The sequence below is a fragment of the Epinephelus lanceolatus genome, chromosome 9 (assembly GCF_041903045.1).
Source record: "Epinephelus lanceolatus isolate andai-2023 chromosome 9, ASM4190304v1, whole genome shotgun sequence".
NCBI classification, from domain to species: Eukaryota; Metazoa; Chordata; class Actinopteri; order Perciformes; family Serranidae; genus Epinephelus; species Epinephelus lanceolatus.
The window spans coordinates 1,194,468-1,222,030 of record NC_135742.1 but is presented as its reverse complement, the minus strand read 5'-3'; the positions used below and the strand labels follow the sequence as shown (position 1 = coordinate 1,222,030).

The window sequence follows — 27,563 nt, the reverse complement described above, 5'->3', positions numbered from 1 at the left end:
AAGACCTTTTTATGGCCGACGTCACAATGACATCATGTTATCAGCTGGAGGTGCAGCTGCCTCTCCCCCACAGGGCTGTAGGCTACACAGGAGTCTTAAAATGTGTTTGTGTTGTGTTATTGGTAGGCTTGTCACGATCCCACAATTTCAGTAGTTGATACCAATACCAGTGAATTTCCACGATTCTCGATACTCATTCGATATCATGATAAAAATCAAATGACAGAACTCATGTATTTCTAAATTCACTACTTTATTAAAACTGTTTCAAACTTAAACTTTAACTCTAAGGCCTCATTTACACCACAAGTGATGCAGCAGCACACGTGTATTCACACCAAAACCGAACAGACACGTCGCGCAGCGGCCACTGCTGTCCCGTCAAAATGCACCATGTTTGCAAATCTCCAATAAACCCCAAAGAAGAAGAAGAAGTGAGTTTGGACCCAAAGCCCAGGGTGGACAGGTTCGCGCACCAGTGATTATTCCAACACTTGGAGAATTAATATTTAGCGCTACAAATGGTTAAGTACATGAAACATGTGCCTGTCAGGTCTCGCTTGGTCAAGGGGGAGATGTCTACGGTGGCCGAGAGAGACTCGCGCAAAAAAGTCAGCGTCTCTTCTATTTTCGAGCTTGCTTGCGAAAGCAGCGTGACTCGAGCAGAGCATAGAACGGATGTGGTGTGAATGAATGCAAGTGAATGCTCTAACCTGTTAACATGCTCGCTGAAATGAAAACAGAAACCGTTCGCGAGCGCTATGCGAACGCATCGCTTGCGGCGTAAATGAGGCCTAACCCTAACCCTCTCCACACACACAACTCCTACTGCCTGGCTTTTTAACAAGCCGAGGTGTTGTGGCTCCAGCACCAAAGCCATTGTTTCTAGCAAAGACGATGGAGAACAGGCGTTCTTCTTCGGCGCTCGTCCTCTGCACCGACTGACATGCGTATACTGCCCCCGTCAGTTCCGACATGAATCGACACGGCCCGCTGAGGGCAAAGTTGTATCCTGTACTTATGGTACCGAAAAAAAAAAAAACAGGTACCAATGTATTTTTTGCGTGTTGGCATTGATTTGGTAACCAAGTAACGCTTCTCATGACAACCCTAGTTATTGGGAGCCAGAATAGAAGGAGTCATGTCTCAAAACCAGCCGCCACTGCCCGTCAACAAAAACAAAGACAACTATGGTTAAATGTGATAAGACCAAAGGACTGGACGGAGGCCATCATCAAAAATGCTCACATGTGCAGCGCACACTTCATATCAGGTTAGGGAAAAAGTATTTCCTGTTGTAGGGATGAATAAGGTTATGTGTATTAAGGGTTATCATGTCCACCTCATCAGAAACTGGGGAGGGATTAAGAGGAAGATTGGATTTCTCTGCAACGCTAACTTTTTAGTACATTAGCTAACGTTAGCTTCCATAGCAAAACAAACAAGTGTGGTCCTCCTTTGTAAGATTGGCTTCCTGTGACATCATCCATCCACTGAGTGAGAGCATACGGGTCGGCCAGTCTGGTCCCGTTGGTCAGTGTTTACTTATTCAAGTAACACTGGCGGTCCCGGAGAGTGAGTGACCTGACATGGTGCGTTGGTAAATTCAGTCTGCAGGAGGTTGTTGGTGTCACGAGCCTGTTTAAATCTGTATAAAATTAAAAAAACCTTAATAGCTAAAGCTTCCTTTTTTTAGCAGCAGGAAGCTGAGGTTTCTGTCTTCTGTGTCATGATGCTGTACGCTCTTCATGGCGTCATTACATTATGTCACGTGCAGTGCAAAACTATGGAACGTGGACTGGTTCTAAATGTCTATTTTGATGTTGGTATTAATAATCAAATTTGTTTGCGCTCTAGGCGTTCAACTCAACAAGTTTACAGTTGGTAAACAATGGAGGAGAAACTGGTGGTAGTGGTTGCTGGATACCCAGAGCTATACAACTTTACAAAGCACAGTTAGCACCATGTCAATAGAAAACAGCAGGTAAGTGCAGTACTGTAAACGTCCATGATGGAGGAGAAGCTCCTGGACCAACTGGTGGTACTCCCCATGATCCAGCCTCTTTTTTAGGGTCTCATGTACCCACACAGATCTCTGTTTATCTGCTGACAGCCTCTCTTTTTGCCTGTGGCATTAAATAATAAATGAGGTGCGCCTCACGTTTTGCAACCTGCAAAATGTTTCCTGTGTGATCAGGGCCTAAAAGTCCATTCTCACTGAGGGCGAATATCCGCACGGATTATTCTCGCGGAAAAATCTAAAAGTTGATTTCATGGGTTCTTATGGAAGTTTGCAAACAGGGCGGAACTTTCGTGCAGTGAAAAAAGTTTCCGCCCAGACTATGACCCCCCGCGGAATTCGCTGGTGAAACTTCACAGCTGGGCCAATGAAATTGTTTGTTTATAGTCGCGCAGACCCGGGAGAGTCTAAAATCCAGTCAGGCAGGACAGTATGGGAGAAAGGTTGATCCACCTCGTTTCACAGCACCCCGTCCTTTTTGATAACAGACGGGATGATTTTATGAACAATGAATTAAAGGACAACGTCTGGCAGTCCATTGTCCAGCTTGGTGGCTGCGGTGAGAGTGGTAAGTGCTAAAGAAAGTTGATGTTGACGCTTGTTGAACGTTAGCTTGCTAGCCCACTGCTGCTACTACTCTCGTCCATGTTCACCCACACCCGTTCACACTGCGCGGAATTGGAACACAACAACGCGAAATTCCGTGCTGCGCCTGTGTGTATGGTTTAAATGCGAAATCCGTCCCGCATTTCCGCATTGTGGCAGTGAGAATGAACCTTAAAGCTTCCACATCATTGATTGGTGTCAACATACTCGCCCCTTTGTGGCGTAGCGACTGCGTTGGCCAATGTGATCTCCTATTAGTGGGTGCGATTTGGCTACGTAACGATCACATTTTTTCTACACAACTTTAATTTAGTATTTAGTATATGATATGACACACCCCTATCACACAGTGTAGCTGCACTATGAGAGAACTAAAATCTGTCGGAGGCTTTAAACATGTAAACAGCTCAGTAGGAATATGATCTTTTCAGAATGAGCGCAAAACCAAGAATATTTAGTGCGTGTAAACGTCGCCACCGACCAATCAGAGCAGACTGGACTTTTTCTTTTCCTGTCTGTCTCGGTAAGCTGAAACCATTTCCCTCAGTGGAAACAAAGCTTTGATTTACTTTAATTTCACAGATAAAAAACAGTAAATAATGAAGACAATAAAGCCTCCACACACTGTGTGTGATTTATCCTGGCTGAAATATGAGCAGAGCAAATCTCTGTTAGCTGCTAGGCTAATTTATACAATGGAAAATGCCATAGGCTTGTGCTAATAATGTTAGCATGTTGTATTTGTGGGGAAAATGTGTTTAGTATCAGACAGTTGTTTTGTCAGTGAACCTTGTGAGCTGTAATGGAGCTGAATTTTGTAATGTTACCTTTGTTAAATGTTGCTGTTGTCCCTGGCTTCATATGAGTAGAGAGAAGTCCGCTAGCCGCTAGGCTAATTTATACAATGCAAAATGCCATAGGCCTGTGCTAATAACATATCAGTATCATTGTGAACGAGATGATGTGACACACCTCTATCACACAGTGTAGCTACACTATAAGATCACTTTAATCTGACAGTCTGTGGGAGGCTTTGAACATGTCAACAGCTCAGGGAGAATACTGTCTGACAACTGAAATATTTAGTGTGTGTAAACGTAGCCACCGACCAATCAGAGCAGAGGAGGAGGGTTTAAAGATAGAGGAGCTAAGACGCAATGCTTCAGACAGACGGTGAATACATGAATATTCTTAAAGACGGTACGAGTTAAAATAGTGTTTTTGAACATTAACTGATGTAAACATGTCGTCATAGAAACCACAAATATAAGAATGAACCTGGAAATAAGTGTCATACGTGCTCATTGTCGCTGTGGGTGACAGTGTGACGTCAGTATGTCAACACATGGGCTCTTGGAAGATTAGCCAATGACTAAAAGAGACCCAAATAAAATAAAACCAACAAGTTCAAATATTATCACAATACAGTGCAAATTTTTCATATCATATTAAAAATGATGTCAGTGTTATCGTGAACGAAAGGTCAAAAAACAGAATGTGTAGTGCGTGTACACGTCGCCACCGACCAATCAGAGCAGACTGGACTTTTTCAATAGGAGGGTTTGAAGGAGAGAGTTTCAAACAGACGATGAGTACAGGAATATTCAAACAGACAGTACGAGGAAAAATAAAGTGTTTTTGGACATTAAATCGTGTAAACATGTTGTCATAGAAACCACAAATACAAGAATGACGCTGGAAACAAGTGTAACATGGAGCTTTGAGAGGAAACAGTCTGTGTGGCACAGATATGAGTTCATAATAACATGACACAGAGAGTTAGACACCTGCAGAGGTGCATCAGAGTCAAACCGTGCTGCTGGTTAAATGTCCTCCCTGTCTGTCTGTCTGCGTGTCTGTCTCACTACCTGTCTGTGTGTCTATAGGAAGCAGACACACCTCCAGCCGGCTGTATATGGCTGTGAGGCTGTTGCATAACGTCAGCCTAGTTTCTAACCAACTTACAGTAAACAGCAGCCTATAAGGGGAGGGGAGGAGGAGGGGGGGCAGCTCTCACTTTAACTGTTGCTCAGCGGAGAACTCTCCACCAACACCCGCATATGAGCGCTGTGGCCCCGGCCTGCCCGGGACACTGGCCCGGCTCCCCGGAGCAGCGCACAGAGGGGACTCGTTGTCCTCCTCGGTGGGTTTTCACCGTGTTTCTGTCCCGCAGCCCAACAGGTTGTCTGCCTGCCTCAGTGACACGTGTGGACAAACTTCTGTCCTGTCCTCCCCCACCTCCTACACCTCCTCCCCCGGTCCCACTGCGCTCCCCTCCGGGTGACAGCTCCACAAACTCCCCCTAAACTAATTCCCGGACCGTGTCAGGCCGGACAAAGTGTCCCAAAGCGGCCACAAGTCCGACTCCGAACTGCTTTCTGAGCTAGTTAGCATGCTACTCTCTGAGTGTGTGTGTGTGTGTGTGTGTGTGTGTGTGTGAGTGTGTGTGTGAGTGTGAGTGTTGACGGAGCGCATAAGTTAGGAGTTAGCAGCAGAGACAACACGGGTGAATCCGAATAAAAGTGCTTTGGCTCGATGGAAACGACCCGGAACGGAAGTGTGCGGAGCCCCAGTGTTGTTGTTACCTGCCGGGCCCTCTGTAAAACATCGGCCAGGCCGTCAGACTTCAGCCCCGGCTGGTTCATCGAGGCCTGTCCCTGCACCAGCTCCGCCATCATAGCGCCACTAGCTAGCCGTTAGCCGTTAGCTGCTAGCCCGGATTAGCTGGGGCTGCTAACTGTGCTCAGAGAGCGCAGAGAGCGGACAGAGGTCTCACTCTGACCACGTTTTCACACACCGGAGAGGAAGTAGAGCTCTGACACTGGTTCCACTGGTTTGACCGGTCCCAGTATAACTCACACTGCTGCTGCACGTGGACACTGACTGAACTGGATTTAGTTTCATTTATATGGAACTTAAAAAACAGGTTTTGCACCAAAGTGCCGAACAACAACAGATATAAACATATACACAGGCACAGATGAGTTCAGCAAGATAAAAACAAAACAAGTTAAAACAAGTTCAAATTAATTAATTGAAAACCAGAGAATAAAAATGTGTCTAAAAAGCATCAACGGACTGAGCCTGACCTCATGACAGAAAAATATAAAATGACATAAAGATGAAATAAACATTAAACTTCAACACTGAGACCTCTGTGGACTTGTCACTGGTTATATCTTTAAATACATCACGTGCTTATGGGAAATGTGGCTTTTAGTTTCTTCAGAAACTCAAGAAAAGATGATATATATTTCAATAATTAACACAAATTTAAATACAAATTTTAAAATATTAAATTAATAATGATGCTGACAAAATTCACACTGACAACACATGAAGTGGAAATTAGGAGAAAACAGATTATTTAATTAGTTAATCGCAGGTAAAACTAACAACAACTTTCCTACAAGTGATCATTAATTTCATGTTTCAAGCAAAAATGACAAATTCAGGCTGCAGCTTCTCAAATGTTCAGATTTCATCTGTTATATTAAGAATTAAATATCTTTGGATTTTGGACCTATGGTCAGATTAAACAAGACATCTGGAGAGGTCACCTCCACTGTGACAGGATTTTATCACTGTTTTAATATCACATAAACCAAACAGTCTATAAATGAAGAACAGGTGTAACTGGCAGATTTATTGATAACTGATAATAAAATAAATCTACCTGCAGCTCAGAGTTATTAAAACATGATGACAGAGTTTATTGTAAAGAAACATTTAAGAATATTAATGCGCTTTAGGTTTTATTCACTTCATACTTTTCACACATTCTGTTACATACTGTGAACTTTTGGTCCTGCTTGGACGATATTCTGCACAAAACAGCCAAAACTGTAGTTCTTTTATTTATATTTACACATATTGCACAGATTTTATAATTCTTAATATTCTTTGTGATGATCTTCTGCTCTGAATTTATGTTCGCAAATTTTGTGATACGTACATTTATTTTTTATTTCATTGTCTCTTCACATGTTCATGTTTTGCACCAAAGTAAAAAAAAACAAAACAAAACAAACATATTCAGATTCTGAGTCAATAAAATGAAACGGAACAAACAAACAGAGGTTTCAGTTGTTCACCATGGAAACAGTGTGACATATAGAGGTTATTCTGTCTAATATAATCTGCTGAGGTGGAATATAAATAATAAGCACTTTTACTTCTGCTATAGTATAGTATGTATATATGTAAGTATATTTTCATGTCAATACTTTAGTATTTTCACTTCAAGGTTTGATGAGTATTTCTACTCTGTGCTGTCTGTAGTTTTTCTGCAGTAAAATCAGATCAGAGTTCTTGTAATAACTCCACAGTGAAACATTTAACCCTCCGTGTTTAACATCAGCTGTTTCTGCCGTTTGGCTTTGTGTCACTTTATAACCGCAGAGTGAGTCCTGCTGTCCATAGAGGATCTCCGCCGCTGCTCAGCTGTTGGCAACTCGCTGCTCTGTTTCCGCTTCCGCGTTCAGTCACGTGCTCCGACCAGCTCCACAGGTGGAGAGCGGAGTGAACTTTTACAAGGAGAGGAGGAGGAGGAGGAGGAGGAGGAAGAGTTTGATGAGTGTGATCGATCAGTTATGAATCAGCTGATGTCCACTGTGACGTTAGTGTGGTGTTTGTGTCAGTGACCTCTGACCTTTGACCTCTGTGTTGTTGAAACTGCTCACAGTGACTCTGGGCTCAATTAACACAGTTTGTTGTGTAACTCTGAGATCAAATAAAGTCACAACTTTTATTTTCTTCATCTATTAATCTGCTGATCCTCTTTATTTTCTTTCTTTATCACTTTATTAATCAAACACAGTGGTGGAATGTAACTAAGTACTTCTATTAAAGTATTGCACAGTCTGAGGTGCTTGTACCTCACCTGAGTGTGTCCACAGCTGAGTGTGTCCACAGCTGAGTGTGTCCACAGGTGTCGGACAGCTTCAGTTGATTTACAGAATTAAAACATATCAATAGTTTATAGAATAAAACTGATTAGTGAGAAACAGTTGATCAGAGCAGCTGAAACCATCGGGCCAAAAATCAATCAGTGAAAAAAAGAAATGTGAAACTATCTTCATCCTGTAAAAACATTTCATGGTTCCATTTTCATAAACCTGTTCTGTGTTCAATGTTAATAATCAATAATGTTAATATTTGTAATGTATCAATAATAATGACTAACATATTGATCACTGTGTTAATAATCGTGATGTTGTGACATCATTTCTCACTATTTTTTTTAACCATTTTTCAAACCAATCAATCGATTAACGGAAAAATCAATTCATAATGAAAATAATCATCAGTTGAAAACGAGCTCCACCTCAACAGTAAAATCCTGCTTTGACATTAATGAGTCAGAATCATGTGATGACATCACAGATATAAAACAGTCACATTAATGAGTGAAACAGTGAAGAACTTCACACAGTGAAGCTGAAGTCTGATTTAATCTGAAACATGGAGGATCAGTTAAACTCTGATGACCTGCAGTGACCTGTGACCTCACTGTGACCTCAGATGACATCAGATGACCTCTGTCTCATGCTCACACACACCTGGCAGGTGGTGTCAGATGTTTCCTCCTCCTGACGGAGCTGAAAACACAAACGACTGTTTATCAGTCATTCAGGACTTAAAGGAACATTACACTAATAATAATTTTATTTGCGTCAAACTGCTGCTGACGGTGATGTCACGTGATGTCATGAAATAGCTTGACATGTTTCTTCTTCTTCTGATGTAGTAACTGTTTTCAGTTTTAGTTCCTCAGACTCACAGACTCAGCGTCCACACTCACGGACTCACAGACATCCGTCAGATCATAAACTACATGAGACTCGCCTGTTGTCGCAGATATTTTGAGTCCTTCATGAACAGTCTGTATCTCTGCAGCCTGAGGGAATCACCCACAATTCATAGCTCTGTGACATCAGAACACTGCGTTACCACAGGAAGTGTTGAAGAATAAGCAGTACAGAGGGAGGACAGCGTGACGGGTGTTCAGCCTGGAATATTAACTATGCACAGAAACATCAACATAAAGGCTCCTGTTGACCTGCGTGATATGGTGACAGTGTCTCACAGCTCAACTGTCACTGTTTTATTGTGTCCAGCCTAAGGCACACCTGTGCAATAATCATGCTGTCTAATCAGCATCTTGATATGCCACACCTGTGAGGTGGGATGGATTATCTCGGCAAAGGAGAAGTGCTCACTAACACAGATTTAGACAGATTTGTGAACAATATTTGAGGGAAATGGTCTTTTGTGTGTATAGAAAATGTTTTAGATCTTTGAGTTCAGCTCATGAAAAATGGGAGCAAAAACAAAAGTGCTGCATTTATGTTTTTGTTCAGTGTAAAATATAATATATATACCTGAGAGCACAAAAGATTATTGGCAAACAGCTTCTGTTTTAAAATCCCACACCTGAAAAGAGACACAGAAAAGTACTTTGTAGTTATTGACACTCAGTCACAGGGTGTGAAATATTTTGGTAAAAATGAAAGTGTGGTTATTTCTGAGTCATCATTTATGAATCTTGATCCAGAACCTTCAAAGTGCTGATGTGGAGACATAACTGTCTTTATTCCAGGGACAGAACTCTGCTGATGTTAAAGGTCCAAGGTGGCTGGTCCAGGTCACGTCGTGGTCCTGATGTGGAAAACAACAACAAAGCTTGGATAAGACCTTTAATGTTGCAGAGCCGTTATGACCACACGATGTTACACAAGGATGTGTTGTGACAAATGTCCAATAAATGACAGCTGAACACAACAAAGTACAGTATTTGGAATCCGTCCATCCTGGGCCACTGCCATGAGCCCAGGTGTTTCAGCAGGCGTTTCTGTGCACCTGGGAAACTGACCATGTTTAGTTTAGTTTAGTTTTAGTTTATTTAGTTTATCAAGGGACAGTGTGCAATAGCATTAATCATTTACAAGAGATGAGGAGATGGTTGCACCAGATTTAGCAATAACTGCTAATTTCCGTCTGTAGTCCCAACATATAATTTACAATATACACAGACCACGATCTAAAATACAAAAGAACCTAAAATACAGATGAACAGCACAGAGACAATACAGACATACAATTTCGACATTTAAAATAACCAAGTTGTTAGAGTGCAGGGAGGAACAACTTACAAAACACTAAAAGGCAGTCCAAGTAGCAGCTCCTGATATAAAGTGCAAGGCAGGAATGTGCATAGTTAAAGTGTTGGTGTTGTTGTTGGTTGTTGACAAAGTGCTCGTAGCAGCAAAAAAAGATTATGTGGATTATCTTTTACCTTTGAGCTGAGAATATGTTGAGTTGTTCCTGAGCGTGCTGCAGAATGAAAGGTAAAGTCCTGAGAACTGCTCCAGCTGCTACTTCACCTGCAAACAAATCAATTAGTCTGTTTATATTCAATGAAAATAAAGTTCACGACCAAGGTAAAGAAAAAAATAAATAAATCAACATCTAAAGACGTTGGCCAGCTGGGAAATGTACCCGTGCCCATCTGTGTGCTCATCTCGCAGGTGTGCAGGTCTTAAGATGAGGTGTGGTCAGGTGCATTGTTGGTGTGTTGCTATTCTAAGGCAACAGAAAGCAACTGATTCATTGACCAACAAAAACACAGTCTAAAGTCGGATCAGAGCTGTATTTTTCTATTTAACGGACAAATTATTCAGAGAGTCAGATGCACCTCTGGAGGCAGGTTCACAACCCATCATATCCTGCTTGTTACACAGAGACGAGCGGATGGGTGAAATAATTCAACATTAAAGAGGAAAATCTGAACGACATTCTGTAAAATGTGAACGTAGCAGAGATCAGAGCAGAGCTGTCGTCTCCACACTAAAAGAGACACTGTGCGCCTTAACGCACAAGGAGCAGCGTAACTTTATTATTTCAGAGGCTAAGTGTTTAGTTCTGTTTCCTCTGTCAAGTTTATAACTGCAGTTTTAGTTTTGATATTTGCTGCAGTGACATCAGCGCTCTGACTGCTGCACGCTCAGCAGGAAACTACTCACCGCTCCAATCTGCAGAATCCGTCATGTATGTGTGTCAGCTGCAGACACACCTGGGGCTCAATCTCAAAATGATGGCCACTGTTTTGTGGTTTCCAGTTTGTTTCTTTGGAACAGTATGCAACTGGCTTTGAGGTGCGTTTTCTGATTTGGCGGGTGTGTCAGAGGTGTTAGCCAATCAGCAGCGCCTTGTTCATAAACCAGATTCTGAAAGGTCTTTTCTTACTGTACTTACAGTTTTGTTTTTATTTCACACTTGCTTTGGTGATGGAAACACAAGTTTCCTGTGCAGATAAAACCTCTTTGAGTCAAACTGAATGAAACACTGCTGTATCAAAAGGCCACAACATGATGTTTAAGGCTCCACGTCTTTGGTCAAATAAAAGTTTTGCCACGTTTTGGCTGAACGCAGCCCTGCTTGGTTAAGGGAGTAGGAGATGACACTCTGCGCTGGTTATTGAATGATGCATAAATACAACCCCTCTGCTCCTCGTGTCTTACTTTGGTCCAGATTCTGCTCCGTTAGACCAGATACAGAGTTGGAGACCCCTAAATGACCTTTATGGGCCCAATGTTCAGTGAGTGCGGGCCCCGGGGTCGGCTGCTGTTACCTCTGACTCTTCATCATCTTCTGCTGCAGAGCGCAGCGACCTTCTGACAACCAAGATCAAATTCATGTCATCCAGTGCTGGAGACAGTGAACGCAGTATCTTCTCTGATGCTGCGTTCACTGTCTGCTGCGTTCACTGTCTGTTATGTTTTTCCACGTGACAGAGTTACAGATCTCACAGATGCAGAGACTGAAATTTTCCTCCGTTCTTCTCGACAGTGAACTCATCACCATCGTGTTCAGTCTGGAGGAGAATCTGATAAATGTGTGTTTGTGGTGTTTCAGAGCGTCGAGTTCAGATTCTGACTCACTGACCTTCGTTAAGACCTGATGATGGTGATGGTGATGATGATGATGATGGTGATGTCAGGAAACACTGAAACATCATCATGTAAAGATGATTTATGTACAAATACAGATGAAACATCTCTGTTCAGATTCTCTCTGCTGCCTGCCTGTGTGCGTGTGTGTGTGTGTGTGTGTGTGTGTGTGTGTGTGTGTGTATTGTGTGAGTGTGTGTGTGTGTATAAAGAGCTCTGCAGAGTGGAAAATGATTGCTTGTGAAGAGGTTGTTGTTGGATGTCAACAGGAAACACTAACATCCTTAAGTGGCATTAAGAGTTTGTGTGTGTGTGTGTGTGTGTTGTAATAATGGGGGTCCTGTTTGTTGGACCATCTGGGGCTTTTCTCTCACACACACATTAAAGCAACTTAATAGAAAATATAGGACTGTGTGTATGTGTGTGTGTGTGTGTGTTGGAGACAGAAGCAGATAACTATAAAAAAAACATTTAAAGCTCCAGTGTTTCAGATCTAAAGTGAATCTGATCTAATGGTTGTGTTCTGGTTCCCTCAGAACGACACGTTTATATCTCCACAGGGAGCAGGTCCTCGTCTACAGAGGTCACCATGTTGCGCCGCCATGTTTCTACAGTAGCCCAGAACAGACAAACCAAACACTGACTCTAGATAGAGACATTCATGTGTTCATATTGGACACTGTAGTGAGAAACCGGTTTAAATCAGCTGGTGTGTGTGTTTCTGAGAGGAAGAGACCTCTGAGGATAATTCAGCTCCTCAACAATCAACACTGATGGAATTCTGACCAGGAGCAGTTTCAGATGGTTGTAATCTGTAATCTGTAATCTGTAATCTGTAATCCTCACTGATAGACGACACTGAATCCTCCTGAGTCTGACACACTGGACCTTAAAATTCTGAGCGTTTTTTGTTTTGTTTTTTTTAATTTCAGTTTAGGTTTGAGGACATTGTGACATGTAAAAAATATACATAAATTTAGGGCTATATATATATTTGCAACATTTGAGCAAAACTTGAGCAAAATTTGGAGCTATATATGTTTTATATTTATGCAAAATTTGGAGCTATATATGTTTTATATTTATGCAAAATTTGGAGCTTTAAATGTTCTACATTTGGGCAAAATTTCAGGTCTCCTTCCAGAGTGATTACATAGACCTGGACGGTCTGGAAAAGAGTGGCATGGAGGAAAGGAGGAGCAGATGAGGCAGGTGAAGCTACACCTATACCATTACTTTCTCCTGTGTCTGTAGCTGTGTCTCAAATCACATTCTTCCATTAGCACACTTCCATGTAGTATACTGTGTGCACTATGTACTTCGTGGCATAGTAGGCAAATTTCGACAGGGTAGTGTTGTCTCAAACCAAACACGGTCGTTGTGCACTCATCGGAAATGAGGACCGCAAATTAGCTAGTTAGCAAACTAGCATTAGCATTCACGTTATCGTTCGTGGTACCAAATCATTACAGACTGAATTAACCGAGTAAACACACTGCTGGCTTATACCTGACAACAGTATAGTGGTGCTTAGTGCAAAAACATGTATTTGTACAATGCAGCAACGTTCACGGTCGCACAGTCCTCGGCTGCCATTTCCAGTTTGAAAAGTGGTCCCTCCCCTTCCGCTACGTAGCCAAGATGGAGACCATTGAGGGCGAGAAGTGTCCATAGTTCCACACTCAACTTCTTGACCGTTTTGAGTGCACCATCCAGGTACTGACAGTGCACTGCATTTTCCATACTTCTCAGTGTGAACACACTTATGCACTCAAAATATTAAGTGTAAGTACAGAAGTACGAGATTTGAGACACAGCATAAGATTAAAGTGACTGAATTAAAGTACACAGTGGGACTCATCTGGTTATAAAGTTAAACCGTAGCTCAGCTTTTGATACAGAGAACCTCCTCATCAGACGAGGGGCTTCAGGCAGTGACACTTGAGGTGTTGTTGGATATAAAAGTGTCATCAGCATACAGACTAATGTTGGGCTGTACAGAGGTCACTGATAGCTGCATGAAACAGCTCTGAACTACAGGAACACTGCTACTTTTGGAGATATATTTGTGCTCTTATGTCTATTTTTCCAAGAGTTGGTGGTGCTTTTTGTGGCTGGTGTTAGAGTTACATTTTATTTTATCATTAAAACACTTTGTGACCTCGGATCTAAACTCAGTGAGAAAAACCTTATAAGTGACGGTCGCAGCAGAGATAAGAGAATAAACCTGAATTATCCTTCAAATCATTTCAGTTCATTTCAGTATCTCAGAAAACACACACACACACACACACACACACACACACACACCGAGGCTTTCAGTTCACGGACCATTTGACTTTAATACTCCCTCCTCTTTATCTTTAACCCCCGCTGAGCTCAACTCGTCTGAGCTGCTGATGGAGACACACAGACACGTGGCCAAAAGTATGTGGACAGCTGACCATGTGTGTCCATCCCTGTGCTGCTCTGACAGCAGAACGTCAGAGAGGTCCAACCGTGATGACAGTGATCAGCATCACAGTCTCTGCTCCGGTTCATCTCAGAGGCTCAGATCAGGACTCTGTGCAGACCAGTAAACTTCCTCATCAACAAACTGGAAACCATTAAGATTCAGTCCAGACTCCAGAGTCCTCAGACGTGCGTGGACGAGGCTGAACTCAGGCAGGCGGTGATCAGAGCGTCTGTATTACTGCAGGCTGCTGCTTTTAGACGACTCATTACTGCGACCTCCTGCAGACTGAATCCATCACACATCTAAATGTATGGAGCCTCAAACTTTCCTCCCTCAGTCCACTGAACGCGCTCACAACACAGTACACGCAGCGCTGCGAGGTGATGATGATGAAGGTTATCAGTCGACACAGAGACAGAAAAACATCTGCAGGTTTTCTGTTCAATGTCAAGACAACATCAGATTTAAAGATTAGCTTCATGTCTCAGGTGAACTCTCCAGAGTCACATGTCTCATGTCTGAGGACAAAGACACATCCAGGACACAGACAGACGTCATATTGATGATGGTGGTGGTGATGATGATGATGATGATGATGAGGTCAGGTGTAACTTAACATGCAGCACTAACAGGAGACAGTTGGTGCTTCAGAAAGTCAAGGAAGGACCCAAAGTCCACAGGTTAGAAAGTGTGAGGTGCACTGTGCTGACTGTTTTTAAAACAACTGAACGCCACCGGGAAAAAAAAACGCTTGCTGCTCCTCTTTATTGTTGCCAGGCAACCACCCCATCACCGCCGTATCCTAACCTTCCCGTGTGATGAGTTGGACTTTTACCGTAAACAACAGCAGCCAGCAGACAAGGTGGCCGAGTGGTTAAGGCGATGGACTGCTAATCCATTGTGCTCTGCACGCGTGGGTTCGAATCCCATCCTCGTCGCAGGTTCTTTAGTCTGTCCTGAATGTGACATGTCAACAAGATAACATGCTCCATTATCAGTGAAACAATCAGCTCAGATCCTCCAGACCTCGTCCAAAGCAGCCATCTGATATCTAACATACAGTTTCCATGTGAAAACAACATGTGTCTACACCAAAGTTTACTGATGGCTGCACTGAACGCAACACACACACACACAGGAGGTGGGCGGAGCTACATGAGACATTCATACACAGGGGAATTAGCTCAAATGGTAGAGCGCTCGCTTAGCATGTGAGAGGTAGCGGGATCGATGCCCGCATTCTCCACAAGACTTTACTTTCTCCTGAGTTTGTGATTAAAGTGACTGAACTAAAGAACACAGTGGGTCAGTATATGAATGTCTCATGTAGCTCCGCCCACCTCCTGTGTGTGTGTGTGTGTGTGTGCAGTGTGTGTGGTGCGTTCAGTGACTCAGATGTGGTTCCAGTGAATGTCACAGCTGCAGTAAAAGCTGTCTTGTCAGTCAGACGGCTGATCAGCTGTTCATGGTTCTCTCTGAAGAACTGTGATCACAACCAACACACAGCTGCAAGTTTCCCGTCCTGTCAGAATCAGAACACCTTTATTCTCATTGTATCATTAAAAAACACGACAGCATTAGGAGTGCTGCTGCTGTCAGGTGCTGACAGTTAAAACCTCTTCCTCTATACATTCAACCATCCAATCCATCTAATGAAGCAGGATGTGGAGTTACGAGGTAACTTCAGGGTTAACGCTAGGTTTCAGTTCTGTGAAGTTGGTTCTCTTTTTCCAGGGATAAATCACCATGGTAACAGATGCTGAACAGCTGACCTGCTCACATCCTGTCAACATCCTGACCTCTGACCAATCAGATCACTGAAGACAAAAGTATCCATGGACAAAACTCTGCAGTCTCAGGTAACAGGGAGAAAGTAAAGTCTTGCGGAGAACGCGGGCATCGATCCCGCCACCTCTCACATGCTAAGCGAGCGCTCTACCATTTGAGCTAATTCCCCTGTGTGACGGATTAGCATCCATGCTACACACCCAGTCTCAAATCTCGTGTCTGCACTAATTGCAGTGCTTCATGTTACTAGCCAAGTTTGAACACTAGAATATTTTACGTTGATGCGTGTCACACACATGAATCGATGAATGAACTTCCTCCAGTACGTCCTCGGCGTCATACGTCCCCAGAGGATCTCAATGCTGATTGGCTATCGCGGTGCGAATTGGCGCTGAAGTTGAGATTTTTCCACTCCCACGAAAAAGCGTATGACTCAAAATTGTGCTACTCGCTTCATCTGCACTGCTCAATTTGCATATTTCACATAACTTGTGTTCATCACACCCTTCGCGCTGCCTGGCAGGAATTTGATCACGTCGTTACAGTGACTTTATGTGTAATTCACTCACAGCAATTGTTTTATTTGCGCCTGGTGTGAACACGTAACATATGTCATTTTGTGAGTTGTTGGCAAACAAGCTATGTTGTGTTTTGTGCATGAGGACGTGTCGACCTCCTGACACAGACGGGGTCGTATCAGACAGCAGGAACAAATGTGGTCGTACAGGTTGAAGGTCTTGTTGACGGTTGTTGGTGTCAGTGTTGCTACAGAACAACAATTTGTTGTTTCCAGAATTAATTTCAGACGGTATAATGTCAGACTGATGGAGGATGAAGACAGAGGGACAGAGGAGGAGGAGGAGGAGGAGGAGGAGGAGGTGACGAAGAGGAGTCATGTTTATCTGATGGATGTCAGACTGAATACAAACAGCCTGATTTCACACAGAACCAACCATCAGCTCCCGTGTGTGTGATATTAAAGGAAAGTCTTTACCTCCTGCAGAGACCCCTCACATCATCACACGATGTCATCATGTTGCCGCTCTTTTTCAATCTCCTCCGTTTAAACGTTTCTGCTGCTGGCGAGAGACAGAAAATATAGATCTGAGACCGACAACAACAACAACATTATCGCAGCTCTCAGACACACTGTGGGGTCCTGTCCTCTCACTGCTGTCCTGTCTCTCATTCAAACTGCACTTCTCTGCAGCAGACGGACACATTCATCTTTATATCTTTCTATCAGACACGTTCAGCGAGACAAATCTGAAACCTGAGACACAATTTAAGTGTCACATTGTTTTCTGAGTTTAAAGCTGCGTTCAGTCATTTCTGAGCCCGCTGACATTTTATCATCTCAAACAGTATTTAATCTGCGTCCTCATCCAGCAGTTACAGACCAACATCACGACTCATCATCGTCTACAGCTTGCTTATTTTTCAGAATAAAACACAATAAAGAGATGTGCAGTATCTGTGTAATATTCTGACAGTTCCTTTTATTTTAAAAGTTGCCCGAGGATGAGGCTGCAGCCTACATGGAGTTGAAGACACCCAAGGAGGATCCTTTGGAGGTTTGATGGTGGTGCAAGATGGGATTTAAATCTATTAAAAAATGTCCCTTCTTAAAACTTTAATCACAGAGCCTTTCCTGATTTGATTTAGCTTTAACTTCGCTTAGACGGCCTTCAGTTTCCTCTGTGTTTATACACTGAACTGTTTTTTTTCCTAAAAAGAGAAACTTTGTGAGGCTCTGATCACACAGAGAGAGTTAGACTGAAGCTTTGTGCTCGCTCCTATTTGTCTGGTTTATGTCCATTATATGTATTTTACACTGCCCTTATTGTAAAGACCTTTGTGCAGCATGTCTTGTATGACAGGTGCTAATATACATCAAGTTTATTATCCTATACAAAATGCATCCGCAAGAGTTGGTATCATCTCCTACGAATGACGTTACATCCTTAACTTACAGTTACAGAGAGTTACAGAGGTCAGGTTTAGGAGCAGAGACATGTTGAGGACGTTCCTTAAAATGACTTAAATTTCAAAAGTGTGTGTCCCATCCTCCACCCCGACCTGCCTCCTCACAGTCGCTCAGAGTTGCTTCCTTGTTTACTGCTGTCAGCTCAGTGGTCACCTGATCGCAGCCGTTCAAAATACGTGAGATACGTACGAATGTAAGCGCATTGCCTTCCATAGGAAAACATGAAAAATTAGTGAATGCACTGCACGCACTCCTTCCTGTTTTCCTCCGTCAGTGTTGGTTTCTTTAAACTAACTTTAACCAGGCGATTCTTACTGTAACCATGACGACAAAGCTCTCCTAACCTTAACCACAAAGTGTGTTTATCTGAAACCAACTTCCACTCACTCAAACTGAGTCGTAAAGCAACCAAACCTCATCAGAAAACAGTTGTATTGTTGCCACAGTGACTGAAGTTACTGATGAACGACGACAGAGTTTTATTTTGGAGAAAAAGCAACATGTTGGTGTGTGAAGATGTGGAGAGGGTGAGACCTGAGACAGACAGGCAGACAGGCAGGAGGCCGGCCGACAGGCAGCTCACCGCCTCCGTTCACTCACACACTTCATTTATTTCAAGTTTTAATCTAATTATGAAGTATTTTGGGGGGGCGGGCTCTTTGTGTCGCAGCAGGCCCGGTGCTGAGGGGGTGTCGCTGACAAAGCCCCCTGTCCAAAAACATTTAGTCCGATGTTTTGGTGTCATTTAAAGGTGCAGTGGGGGGGGACGCAGGGGGACGCAGGGGGACGCAGGGGGACGGCGGTCATGAATACGAGCAGCAGCGGCAGCAGATGGATGGCAGATTAGCACCACCCGTCACTACCCATTCTCCACACTCTCTGCCTTTCTTCTCCACAAAAGTTTCTCTCTTGTCTCCCTAAATCCACCCTCCGCCTCTCCCGACTCCTGTCACCCCTCGCCTGCCTCCCCCGTCCCCCCTGTCCCTCCCATCACCTCCCTTAAGTCTCTTTTATTGCTCATTTCAGCGCGATAAAGACGAGGCAGCGCGCCTCCTCGGCCAGAAAGCAGCCGTAATGAATTCATGGGCTGTAAAGGCCTTGATCCTCCGCCGCCCCCCCACCACCGCCAGGGGAGGGGCGCTATTGTTTAGGAGTATATTGGCTTGTCTATTACCTACACACACACACACACACACACACACACACACACACACACACACACAGCCGCTGAAAAGAGCCATTTGTTGCAAAAGAGCCATTTCATACAGACAACCCCCCCCCCCACTTAAAAACACACTTTCATTCATTCAAACACACACACACACACACACACACAAGCACACACACACACACACACGGTTACAGAGCTCGACAACAGTAACAGAAGGTGGCGAGCCTGTGACAAAGACAGGCCATGAAATTCAATTAGCAGTTTTGAATCTGAGTTTGTGTGTGTGTGTGTGTGTTCGGTGTGTGTGTGTGTGCGTGTGTGTGTGTGTGTGTGTGTGTGTGTGTGTGTGTGTGTGTGCACTCAGCAGGTCTGGATCACTTGTCTCTCTAACAGCCTCACATCAGCTGTCATGTGTCTGCTAATGGGGCGAGCTGTTCTCAGACCGGCTGAAAAATATGTCGACCTTCTTCTCTTTTTAAATAATATTAATAATCATCATCATCATCATCATAATAATAATAATGGTTCCACTTCCTGAATGGCGGCCTTTCAGGGTCTCCGCCCGGCTCTGGAGGACAAAGTCAGTTCAACAGCGTCAGAAACATATTCTTCTTTTCTTTGTGTGTCGAGGCTGAAAATGAAACTCAGATGATGTCGGGGTGAAAACTGATGATTGAAAATGATTCTTTACAGATTAAATAAAGATCATGAAAGGATAATAAAAAGATTCAGTTGGACAGAAGTCAAACTGAGACTGAGCATGTGCAGTTTGTCCTGATGGTGGCGCTGCAGGAAACATCATCAACATGTACAGAGCTGATCTTCAGGAGAGCAGGAGGCTGATTCAGGATGTGTTTGAAATATTTCTTGTTTAAAAAGTTTCTGGTGACTGAACAGATGCATCACGGGATTTTCTAACTTCAGACAAACATCAGGTTTAAAAAATATTCTTTGTTTTTATCTGAAATCTTTTTGTTCTGTAAAGTTTGTTTCTGCAGACACAACAGGGACATGAACGCCTCGAGCTCCACAGGATCCATTTCATGCATGTAGAGCATCGACTGTAGAATAATATTTTCATTACTGATTCATCTGCACAATATTTTCTCCATTAATGGATGAATATTAACATGATGCTGATATGATAATTGAAATGTCCAAGACCGTTTGTTTCATCTGACAAACAGTTGAAAAATCCAAAACTGTTCTGTTTGTCATCAGGTATGAAAAGCCTCACATTTAAAGGGACACTTCGCAAATTTTCAACCAGGTCTGTGTCACAGCAGTGTGTGTGTGTGTGTGTGTGTGTGTGTGTTCCTCACAAGTTAGTCGACCAGAGAGGTCATTAGTCAGCAAGATTTCATTGGTCGCTCAGCCATAGAAAAATAAATAAATAAATAAACATGAAACTCTATGAGGAGCTGCACCTTGTCAAAATAAATCCAAACCTTTATGACTGGAGCATGTGGAGCTTTACTTTGAAAGGACAGACACAGGAAGTGTCCACGCTCAGCAGTCAGACAGGAGTCAGGTTAATCTCCAGGGCTGGTACCTGCGGTTATTCCACAGGCTAGTTAATAACATGTCGGGCAGGAAATCCAAAGTGTGGGATCATTTTGAGAAGGTGAAGGACGAACCCAAGGTGATATGTAAACTCATCTTCATTGGTCGACTACAAACATGACGTATCATGTGAAACATGGAAGTAGCTACATGCCCATTAGCCCACAGCGTCATTAACAGGCGGCTCGCTCAGTGTGTGACGTGCACTTGGAGATAAAATATAGGCCTATATTAATGAAGGTTCATTAGTACGGTTTTGTCTGACAGACAGGTGGGGAGCTCCGAGAGCTGCTGGCTCGGGGGAATATAAACCCCGCCCACAGAGCGGTGACACACCTGGTGGAAATATCGACTGTAAATGTAACGCATGCAGCCACCGTAGCCTTCAGCATTTCAGCCGTCACCATCTCGGTCTTTTGGGTGAGAGGGTGGAGCTGTGGAGGAGCACGGGGGGGATCCACTGCTGCCCCGAGCGCACACAAGACGGGTCGCGCTGCACAAAATCATTAAGATCTGAACTTCCTCCTCTGCATCAGCTTTAAATCATCTGCAGACAGATGCTGATCAAAAGTGATTTCTCTCCTCTGAGTGTGTTTGATAAATGTTTATTAGAAGTTTAAGTCAACAAATAAATGACCTGCAGTCACCTCCTCCTCCTCCTCCTCCTCCTCCTCCTCCTCTCTGTCAGGAGGTGTCTAACATCACTGCAGCAGGTACTGAGCACCAGCTGCTCTTTGTGCTGCTACAATACAGACTGTGTGTGCGTGCAGTCGTGTGTGTGTGTGTGTGTGTGTGTGTGTGTGAGATGCATTTAGGGTCACACTGTAAAAATGTGTGAGTGCAGTCTCAGTCTACAGCTGAGTCCTCAGAGGGGAGGAGTGTGTTGATGTCCACAGTCACATATGGACCAGTTAGAACATGTCACTGGTTTCAGCTCCACAGCTCCCAGTGTGCTCCCAGTACTTTCCCAGTATGTTCCCAGTACGCTCCCAGTGTGCTCCCAGTATCAATCAATCAATCAATTTTATTTATAAAGCCCAATATCACAAATCACAGTTTGCCTCACAGGGCTTTACAGCATACGACATCCCTCTGTCCTTATGACCCTCACAGCTGATCAGAAAAAACTCCCCAAAAAACCCTTTAACGGGGAAAAAATGGTAGAAACCTCAGGAAGAGCAACTGAGGAGGGATCCCTCTTCCAGGACGGACAGACGTGCAATAGATGTCGTACAGAACAGATCAGCATAATAAATTAACAGTAATCTGTGTGCTCCCAGTACGCTCCCAGTATGCTCCCAGTAAACCCAGTATCTCTGAGAGCACGTTAACGTTCTCTGACTTATGTTTAGAGGTTCACCCTCAGTCGCGTGGGTTCGAATCCCATCCTCGTCGCAGGTTCTTTAGTCTGTCCTGAATGTGACATGTCAATGAGAAGAGAACCATGAACAGCTCATCAGCCAAGACAAGACAGCTTTTACTGCAGCTGTGACAACAGGCTCGTTGGAGATGAACTGCGCCTCGCCTGAAAAGTAGACGAGAGCAGGCGGCCGCAGCGGGGGGCGGTGACAAAAAGCTGCGGTGAAGTCGGACAGTTTCCCGACAGTTTCCAGCAGCCTTCAGTCCGTACAGGAAGTCACAGACACACTAACATCCTGTCTGGAATGATGTCAGTTCATTAAAAAAGTGATCAGACCCATATATCAGTTTGTTTTCACCATCAGTCACACAACATGTTTTCTGTTCACAGAATAAACCTTCACATCAGACAAATACAATCTGAATCTCTAAAATTCAACAAAAATGAGTAGTTTATCTAAAACGTCATCTTGTTGAGTCGACATCTGAACCAATCAGCTGTTAGATCAGGTGAGAGCCAGGCGGTGCAGTCAGTGGAGAGCAACTGCAGCGCCTGGCTCTAAAAACTGCGGCCGCCTCGCTCTCGCGGTTTTATCACCGTCCACTTTTGTAATATGTCAGAGCAAGTCGGGATGAAGTTGGACACAAAACTAACCGGCATGCATTGTGCGCTGATCACCGGTGAAAGAATCTGCACAGGCCTGGCTCATCTTGAACGAACCTATTCATTGGAACCACATCTGAGTCATTGAATGCACCACACACACTGCACGCACGCATGCACGCACGCACGCACGCACGCACGCACGCACGCACGCACACACAGGAGGTGGGCGGAGCTACATGAGACATTCATTCACAGGGGAATTAGCTCAAATGGTAGAGCGCTCGCTTAGCATGTGAGAGGTAGCGGGATCGATGCCCGCATTCTCCACAAGACTTTACTTTCTCCTGAGTTTGTGATTAAAGTGACTGAACTAAAGAACACAGTGGGACTCCTCAGGGTCGTCTCAGTCGGGTTGAACTCATCCCATCTTCTGTTACGTTGTGAAAACCTCCTCATCAGCTGAGGGACTTCACTCAGTGATGCTGAGCTGTTGTTGGATATAAAAGTGTCATCAGCATACAGGCTCATGTTAGACTGTATGGAGCTGCTCTGGAACCTGCTGATGTCAGAAGAAGAGGCTTTTAGCTGCAGGCTGTGGAAGAACATGAGAGATCGATGTAAAGCTAAACACAGCGTGATGCAGAGAGTGGTGACCCACAGGAACAAAGAGGTTTGAGATCATTTCTACTTGGAGGTCAGAGGCCGTGATAATTACAGTACACAGATGTCATGTTTGACAGTACGTCTGGTTACTGTTGCCAGGCAGCCTGTTTTCTGGTGACGTTCTCACAGTAACACTCGCTGACTTCTTCCTCATCCACAGAAGGTTTTGTTTGTAAGCAACCTGACATTCATAGCGTTCTGCAACGAGCAACACAATGAGCATAAACGCCTTTTGTCTTCTATGGAGGCCTGTGCTACGGCAGGAAAGTAAAGTTGACTGCGACGAGGATGGGATTCGAACCCACGCGTGCAGAGCACAATGGATTAGCAGTCCATCGCCTTAACCACTCGGCCACCTCGTCTCTGCTGGGGTGTGTTCAAGGTGACGACTGAGCGTGATGTCATGAAAAGCAAACACTGTTGACTCCAACTGGACTTTTGTTGTCAGAGTATCGATGCCCACATTCTCCACCAGACTTTATTCTCAGATGATAATGAGTGAAAGACAGAGAGACATCAGACAGACTGACATACAGGTGGTGTGAGCTGACCTCTGACCTCTGACCCTGATGATGAAACTAAACAGTGACATCAGCAGGTTCCAGAGCAGCTCCATACAGTCTAACATGAGCCTGTATGCTGATGACACTTTTATATCCAACAACAGCTCAGCATCACTGAGTGAAGTCCCTCAGCTGATGAGGAGGTTTTCACAACGTAACAGAAGATGAGATGAGTTCAACCCGACTGAGACGACCCTGAGGAGTCCCACTGTGTTCTTTAGTTCAGTCACTTTAATCACAAACTCAGGAGAAAGTAAAGTCTTGTGGAGAATGCAGGCATCGATCCCGCTACCTCTCACATGCTAAGCGAGCGCTCTACCATTTGAGCTAATTCCCCTGTGAATGAATGTCTCATGTAGCTCCGCCCACCTCCTGTGTGTGTGTGTGTGTGTGTGTGTGTGTGTGTGTGGTGCGTTCAGTGACTCAGATGTGGTTCCAGTGAATGTCACAGCTGCAGTAAAAGCTGTCTTGTCAGTCAGACGGCTGATCAGCTGTTCATGGTTCTCTTCAAAGCTGTACTGTGGCTCTCTGAAGATGCGCTCTCTGGATCTGCCAGTAAGGCTCCATATCTCAACACCTGCCTGGAGCTGATTGGTTGGTTTCTGATCCCAGTTTAGTTTTGTAGCATGTTAACAGAGGATGAAGTTGAGATGTAGCAGTGTTCCTGTAGTTCAGAGCTCTTTAATGCAGCCATCAGTAAACTTTGGTGTAGACACATGTTGTTTTCACATGGAAACTGTATGTTAGATATCAGATGGCTGCTTTGGACGAGGTCTGGAGGATCTGAGCTGATTGTTTCACTGATAATGGAGCATGTTATCTTGTTGACATGTCACATTCAGGACAGACTAAAGAACCTGCGACGAGGATGGGATTCGAACCCACGCGTGCAGAGCACAATGGATTAGCAGTCCATCGCCTTAACCACTCGGCCACCTCGTCTGCTGGCTGCTGTTGTTTACAAAGTCTAATCCAGGTCACCTTCCAGGCCTGGAAAGTCTGGAAATGTGTGGAATGTAGAGTATGTATGACCATGCAGCATGGTAACATGATAAGCATTGGTAACTCAATTTTTGTTGCCATGGCAACACACAATCATACACAGGGGAATTAGCTCAAATGGTAGAGCGCTCGCTTAGCATGTGAGAGGTAGCGGGATCGATGCCCGCATTCTCCACAAGACTTTACTTTCTCCTGAGTTTGTGATTAAAGTGACTGAACTAAAGAACACAGTGGGACTGGTCAGTCACCTGTCCTCTCCACAGAGAGAAGTGTCAGAGAAACACCAGTATTTTTACTGGTTTAAATCAGCTGTTGTCTCATTAATAACTTGACAGTTTGTGCTTTTAAAAACAGATAAAAAAGGACAACCAGCAAAAACATGACAGACACACAGCTGTGTATAGCTGTAAATGATAAATCCTGTCGACTGTACACAGGCTTATCTTGGCACAGCTCACCAGGATGAAACAACAAAGAAACAAACAACAATAAAAGCAGCAAATGTTAGAGCTAAGAGACGCTGCACACACACACACACACACACACACACACTGTCATCTTCTGCAACACAACCAAAGCTGAAGCCAAACTGTAGAAACCAAATGTAGAATTCCAAATAAATACTGTAGCACCAAACTAACGGAGAGACACTCTTGGTAAAGATGGTAAAAAGGCCGTTATCCTTTTCTCATATTCTGAGCCAAAAACCTTAACTTCAGTGGCACTTTAAAGGAGCAATAAGCAGAAATTCATCATTTCTAGATTGAAGGAATTAAAAAATTGCTATGTGAAGAACTAGAGGTGTAATTTCATCTGGAGTATAGCATGACCTCACACACCCTCTCTCTGTGTTGATCTCCAGCCCATTGTTTACAAGCCGGTCCGGCTGCGCATTTATGTACGTTCATGTGAATCACCTCCTCCTCCTCTCGGAGCCCTTGGCCCTCCCTCCCTATAAAAGGCTACAGCCAGTGAGCAATGGCAGCACGTATTTTTGAAGGGAAATGGTGGAGAGCAGAACGAAACGTTCACCTGCGGACGACCAGGATCTGACATTACCTCTAAAGAAACAACAGTCGTTGGCGAAGAAGTTGTCGGATAAAGAAAGGGACAGAACTCGGATTAACATTGGCCTTGCATTTCCAAGGTGGAGAGCACTGTGAGAGCTAAAGGGGCTACAATCTGACTCGGAGCTAGCTCTTCTTCTCCTGGCAGCCCAGCTAACATTTGCAATTAGCATTGTAAAATGTATCCCAGCTAAAACATCGCTCTCACTCACGAAGAGTAGTAACGTTAGCGTTAGCTCCCGGTGTTAGCACTAGCCAGGATCCGGCGATGGCTCTAGCTGAGTCGGCTGCCACCGGCTACTGGAGTAACTTACAGCTATGGAGCGCTTCTACCAGCTCCTCTAGTCACTGAGCCTCGCCTCCATCTCAGCAAATATATTACATTTATTACAGGGACCATCATCATTGAAGTAGGCAGGGGAATAGCTAAACACAGCAGAGACCGAGAGTGAGTGAAAGACATCGCTAACTGTTAAACTAAGTTTAGACATGGTGAGTGGGGGGTGGAGAGCAGAGGTAGAGGGAGGAGTGGCTCATGACACACTTTGTTTTGGTCTACAGGCAGTGCACAACAGCAAACCTAGCGGTGAAACGATTTCGCTTTTTGCCCCTTTAACTTGTTGTCTTTGATGGTGACGGCAACCAGATGCGGTTCACAAGCGTACACTGTGACCTGTAAATTTTGGCTTGTAATTTAAGCTTTTCATCGACCTTCTCAACAATAAAATGATGAATATATCCCTCCAATGCGTAGTTTAGGCCCTTTTGGTTACTTCTCAATGACATCTGATCGTTATGTCTCCAAAAATCATCAGTTGCCTCCTGTGAAATGCCGTGTACTGTGACACCTGCCATAGCGCTGCTCACTGAATGTTGATAGTTTGTCTGAGTGAGTGGAGGGGGGCGTGGCTTAGCCATAGGTCAATTGTCGGGTCGTCCAACAGGACAACAGCAGTATTCATGTTGACACTGTACTTATGTTGATCTTTTCTAAGTTCTTATTATTTATTAGGAATAATCATATAAATGCATATCTTAAGCACATGTCTGTAGCCCACTGAATAATATAGTTAACTGCATTGAATATTATATTTTACATCATCTTTAAACTGATTGTTGTTGAACTGAACTGAAAGTTATTATATTATCAGCTGCTCCTCTTCACTGTAAACTAAACACGCCTTAAACATGTTACTGTCAGTTAAAATAATCACAGAAATATGCTGCGTTTAATGTCTGCAGTAATAAACTGTGAAAGGTGAAACAGTACAGATCCTGTAAGATGACGGCGTACTGCTGACGTCTGTGCTGTTAGTTTACTGTGAAATCATTTAGTCTGTGTGTTTAATTTGTGTGAAATAACCCTTTAAAGTGACGGACGGGTTCAGGTGATGTTCAGGTGCAGACACAACTTCATTTACAGACTGAAGTTCAATGTGTTCTCCTCCTCCTCCTCCTCCTCCTCCTGCTCCTCCTCATCTTTTCTTTTTTCATCAGTGCACACACACACACACACACACACACACCTGAGCTCTTTGTGTCCTTTGTCTGATGATGAAGATGATGATGATGCATTCAGTTGATGAAAAGACCCTGAGCAGCACAAACATCTGTCCTCTTTTCTTCTGTGAATCAAACAATCACAGCTGCGTGTGTGCGTGCGTGTGTGCGCGTGTGTGTGTGTGTGTGTGTGTGTGTGCTGTCATCAACATGTTTTGTGTCTCTTAATGACGAGTGTGTTTATCGCTCATCCTCTGATTC

General features: G+C 43.9%; 1 protein-coding gene and 3 non-coding genes across 8 annotated transcripts in view; 1 reads left to right on the top strand and 3 right to left on the bottom strand.

Annotated features, from left to right (window-relative positions):
• Positions 1-5,370, bottom strand: part of LOC117252567 (far upstream element-binding protein 3-like) — a 31,843-nt gene extending 26,473 nt beyond the window's left edge. For all 5 annotated transcript variants that reach the window (XM_078171141.1, XM_078171144.1, XM_078171143.1 and 2 more), the window contains exon 1: positions 5,212-5,370. In XM_078171141.1, coding sequence (XP_078027267.1) covers positions 5,212-5,304 — 93 coding nt within the window. In that variant the 5' untranslated portion in view covers positions 5,305-5,370. The remainder of the gene's footprint in view (positions 1-5,211) is intronic.
• A 9,518-nt stretch (positions 5,371-14,888) lies between these two features.
• trnas-gcu (transfer RNA serine (anticodon GCU)) lies at positions 14,889-14,970 on the top strand. The gene has a single exon. It is a non-coding gene; the product is annotated as a tRNA-Ser (tRNA).
• Positions 14,971-23,450: 8,480 nt separating this feature from the next.
• On the bottom strand, positions 23,451-23,532 carry trnas-gcu (transfer RNA serine (anticodon GCU)). The gene has a single exon. It is a non-coding gene; the product is annotated as a tRNA-Ser (tRNA).
• A 1,061-nt stretch (positions 23,533-24,593) lies between these two features.
• On the bottom strand, positions 24,594-24,675 carry trnas-gcu (transfer RNA serine (anticodon GCU)). The gene has a single exon. It is a non-coding gene; the product is annotated as a tRNA-Ser (tRNA).
• Between the last annotated feature and the right edge of the window lie 2,888 nt (positions 24,676-27,563).